The following is a 5,000-nucleotide window of genomic DNA, read 5'->3' as shown; positions in this document are numbered from 1 at the left end:
AACATTAAGTAAGGGCTGCATGATTCTGGAGTACTCTTCCTTGGTGCACTCCGCTCGTTACTTGTTGCCCCTAGGAGAGCTTCTCCGTTGACATCACCATCATCTCGGGATGTCTGTCATCCTGTTCAGCATTTTTATTTTATTTAATCCAGGTTTTGGACGGGGTAATGTTTATCTCATTCCATCGTGTTAAGGATATATCTAATTCTCTTTAATTTCCGATAAACATGATGTGTCTTGCTGTATTGTTTCTGAATTAGACAGTGGGAGTTGGGGGGCTGTCAGGGATCGCCCTTCATCCACAAGGATCTAAGATAAAAGGGGAAACAAATGGGTGTGGGATGAGTGAAGAGTGGGTCCATGCTTAAGGGGGCTCACTATTAAGGGAGGAAGAGGCCATTTGTAAATAGATGCTGAACTAAGACAATTCTCAGCATAGTGATATGTATACAGAAGTGTGTTGACCTGTTAAGGTATGCTTCCCTTGAACTGAATAAAAACCAATTGGGTCTAGTCAAAATAAAAACGGAAAAACGACGGTACTCGCGGACAGATTTTTTTTTTTTTTTTTTTTTTTTTTTAGTGGATCATTTTTTTCCCCTCAGTGGAATCGGGTCACTTAGTGTCAGTCAAAACAAACGTGAAAGGCGAATGACTCGCAAGTGATTTGATTGGAATGGGTTTTGATTCTCTCAGAGACCCCATCTACTCTTCCTATACATCATATGGGTGCTTTCCCTATACATTGCCTATCAAGGGTGAGCGCATGCATGCTCTAATAGATGTAATTAGATCACTGGTGGTATCGGGTATCTTGACACCCACATCGTTTTGTTAGTAAACAGTTGGACACCATGTCGCGGTCACTGGCTAGGAGCTAACTTGAACGCAACTTGAGCTAACTTGAACGCAACTTGAGCTAACTTGGACGCAACTATGAGTACATACTTTGCAGGCAACAAGATCGTCTACAGAAGATCAACGACCTCGACGTCCGAGATTGGTCACACTCGTGCCTGCTCGAATTCATCAGGAGTCTTTCGCTGTCTGGGGACAAGACACCAGACGACACAGAAGTCCATGAGACGAAAGCTTTTTATGAAGTTCCTTTTGCGTTGGTGAGTCACATGTGCCCCGTTTATTTAAATTGTTGCTTTCTTCTACTATTTCTTCGGCCCTAAAATGTGTTCGCTTCCGTAAATAAATTTGTTCGTATACACCCTTGAGAAAATCAAGCACCAACAAGAAACATATGTATATTAGATTGCATACATTGTCAATTAAATTATTTTAAGGTTATAAACAAACAGGATCACATTGTTTGGATGGAAAATACATAAATGTATCTTCCAGTGCAAACATGCTCGTAAGTGGAAAGAGAGAGAGAGAGAGAGAGGGGGGGGGGGGCCGGAGGGAAGGGGGGGCGAGAGATTGTGCAGTAGATAACCCGGATTTTGGGATCAGCTGGTCCACTTCTTGGACAGCCTTCAAGTCAAAAGATAAGGAAAAGGGAAACAATAAAAATTGGAAAGAAAACAAAATGTAAAAGCAAAACGTAAAAGCAAATGAAGAATAATGCTCCGCATTAATTAGTTTTTATCTTTTTTAATGTTTCATAATTAAGGCTTTAGTAAAATACTCACCCATTGGGCACCAAAATACCTCATGTTACTTTAATTGTAAATATTCACTTTATCAATTGCTTCACTAAAGCGACATCTCTTCAGCTGAATGAAATTGTCCACTGATTGTTTCTTTAGAAATCCTCGAATTATATCAATATGTCAGATAGGGAGCTTACGATAGTCATAATAAGTGCTTCTGGATGAAACACTGGAAGAATACAGTAGATTGCAAGGTTTCCACTTCTTTCGCAACAGCCACACGCAGTCTAATTTGTCTTTACTGGATATCAGAGGGAGAGGGAGAGGGTAGGGAGAGGACCAGCTTTATGCAGACTGGAGTGAAATATATTGTGGATGCAGCAAAAGTGAGGAAGTGGAATTGGGCAGGAAAGTTAGAGTGAAAGAATGATGGACGATGGGACAAATGTGTTAGTGAGTGGACGCAGCGAGATAGAAAGCACATAAAAAGGAGACCAGTCAGGTGGAGAGCCGTGATAGAGAACTTTGCAGGAGTGACGTGGCAGAGATTGGCACAGTCATGCGATTTATGGAATAGTATAAGAGAGGCTCTTCCTCAGCAGTGGACTCAAAATAGCCAATTGATTGAGTGAGTGTGTGTGAGATTGATTGACTGGGTATCCACAAACGGATCTTTTCAATACCTCTGTATCTGTTGCAGGAGTTTCGTCGACCTGGTCGGGTCACTCTCACACCCAACTCGTGTCCAGTCACCACAAGAGTCACCGCCAAACTCAAGATATCGAGCACAGGTACTGCCATCCACATTCAGTTCCACCTGTCTTCAGTTATGGTTGTTGGGTAGCCCTCGGAGGCAACCAGTCGCTCTCTCGGTATCACTCCAAAGATCCTCCTCCCTAGATATGTTATGATCATGTATGTGTGCTGGCAGTGGTGAATAATCTGTGAATGTGTGTGATCGTGTGTGAAGACGCAAGAAACTGATCTTTCCATCTTAGGGCCTATATTTCGTCCTCTTTGGAACATGACACAAAAAGAGGGATGAAAGGACAACAGAAGTTTAAGTCCAAAGACTATAGTCCAAACGTGTCGACTCCATGTTTAAAGCCCTTTCCAGTAACAATTAAGAAATAACACTGTTTTCATTAGTTTCACCTATCTTGTAGCACGGGTTCTATCTATGACTACCTATGGGTGTCATAATAGTGATGAGAGTGTTAGCTATACGTTGATTTACCAGGATAGGGCTACCTCCCCTATAAAAGGGAAAAAGACTTTTGGTATATGCATGTATGTACCTGAATCGGGGTATCATAGGAGTGTGACTTCTATCCTGGCTAGTCATGTGTTATAGTCTTTATGTTCTATGCGACCTTACAAGGGTTCTCAGTACTAGTGACCATTGTATTAGTGGTAGTTCTCAGGTCGACAGGTATCTAAGCAATGGTGCTGTTGTGATAACGTCTTAGAGCAAGCATCTGAGGTAACTCGGTGTAATGATCTCACTTGTGTTTGTATCACAGGTGTACCCTGTGTGCAACTGCTTCAAGTTTCTTACATGCACGGAACAGTGACGGGTACCTGCATGTGGTAGTCCTGGAAGATGGACAACGAAACTGTCCATTTTCAAAACCTGTCAGCCTCCTCACCTACATCAGAAGATGCAGCCTTAAGGGATTAGCACTGTCTCCGAACTGACCCCAAGGTCTCTATTTACCATATTCAACTATATTCCTTGTGGGGGGTTTTCACACATAGAGAGCTGACAGCAGGTTACTGCTCTTCTCCTCTCCCTACTACTTTCATCTGATGATATGGAAGCAGTCCAACTGGTGCATCACAGACAACAGTCCAAAGTTTCTTCTCAAAGAGGTCTGTGGGAGGCTCCGAGGACAGTTGCCAGCCACTGTTGGGCAACAGTTGATTGATTCCTGCACGCATTCCACTGGGTCGTATATGAGTCACGTCCAGTAATTCTTGCAGAGGATGGGAAATGTTCTCTTGACCGTTCTCTGTGATGTTCGTTATTGTCTTTGTTTTCGAACTGCTCCAAGGAAAACTGAACGAGAACTTACTTGCTCGTGCGTCAGTGTTCGTTCGCCCAGGATGTCTGATCTCTCCTTCAGGATGTTTATGTGCCTGAGAATGTGAACGAGGGTGACCTCCTCGTTCTTTGGATCGAGTGACTGGAGGAGGAGTAAGATAGGAATGATGAGAAAGCTGCTGTGAAAGGATCTCAAACACAGATTTGGAGTTTTGCGTGAGTGGTAGTATTTCCTTCACTGCGGTGAATGACCCAACACGTGTTGACTTGTTCATAATTTCCTTTGGCAGTCGAATAAAGGGCAAAGGTACCTCTCACCACGCTTCTTGGACAAAAGAATTTCCTGCGGTTTCTTAATCTGGTGACGTCAGCGGAAGCGTGCTAGTCTCACATTCGCTTAGTTGTGGGTTCGAATCCCGCACTTCGTTCCAGTTCCCAGTAGTGACTGTTGATTATCTGCCCCAACATTCCCCAAAGCGCATAATAGGGCAAAAGTGACGGTTTCGGTCGCAGATACCCAGCGCCTCCTGGCGGACGATCCTCAACCACCACCTTAGTCCGGATCCATTGGACCATTATAGTCTGTGCGTTCCAAGGAATCCGTTCAGTGTGTGGCATCCGTTGTGCCAAATGAACTTTAGTACATGCCTGCCTCTCTCTCTCTATCTATCTATCTATCTATCTATCTATCTATTTATCTCTATATCTATCTATCTATCTATCTATACATCTATTTATCTATCTATACATCTATCTATCTATCTATACATCTCTCTCTCTCTCTCTCTCTCTCTCTCTCTCTCTCTCTCTCTCTCTTATTTCCCATCTTTGTGCTATTTTTTCTATATTCTGTATATAGTACAGGAGGCTGTATATTATAATGAGAATCATCACTTTTTAGGATTACAGCAACGGTTACCCACTCCCATCCTCCTGTCTCACGTCACGTAACACCTCCTCGGCGTGGCACATGGGAGAGAAAAAGCGCTGATGCCACGTGTCATAGATTTAATTCAAAACGTTTTTGTAATTCTAAAAAGTGATACTTACTGTAGTAAACAGCTTCATCTACTATATATATATATAGAACATAGAAAAATCAAATAGCACATAGATGGGAAATGAGTGAGATGCATGTACTAAGGTTGATTTGGCAGAATGTCTAGTGGCAAATCTGAACGGACTACTTGGAACGCACAGACAGTAGTATAATCTATTCTGTGGTTCTTCAGTCCGCGACCCCTCCGATGACTCTATTGTGTTACGTGCTATCTGGTATTACGACTTGCTTGCAGGTTATGTGATGTAACACTTCTTGAACGCTAACTGTCTGACCCACATGATGATAGCAT

The 5,000-nt window shown here is 42.8% G+C and overlaps 1 protein-coding gene across 6 annotated transcripts in view; it reads left to right on the top strand.

The window, feature by feature from the left end:
- The window catches only part of LOC143024775 (uncharacterized), a 42,356-nt gene that overhangs the window by 27,645 nt on the left and 9,711 nt on the right, over window positions 1–5,000 (top strand). For all 6 annotated transcript variants that reach the window (XM_076183928.1, XM_076183929.1, XM_076183932.1 and 3 more), the window contains exons 6-8: window positions 1–8; window positions 956–1,118; window positions 2,305–2,395. The exon at window positions 1–8 is cut by the window's left edge and continues 165 nt beyond it. In XM_076183928.1, coding sequence (XP_076040043.1) covers window positions 1–8; window positions 956–1,118; window positions 2,305–2,395 — 262 coding nt within the window. The remainder of the gene's footprint in view (window positions 9–955; window positions 1,119–2,304; window positions 2,396–5,000) is intronic.

This window comes from Oratosquilla oratoria, chromosome 4 (genome assembly GCF_046742065.1).
Source record: "Oratosquilla oratoria isolate Oo_2021 chromosome 4, ASM4674206v1, whole genome shotgun sequence".
NCBI lineage: Eukaryota > Metazoa > Arthropoda > Malacostraca > Stomatopoda > Squillidae > Oratosquilla > Oratosquilla oratoria.
This window is presented reverse-complemented; position numbering and strand designations above follow the sequence as displayed.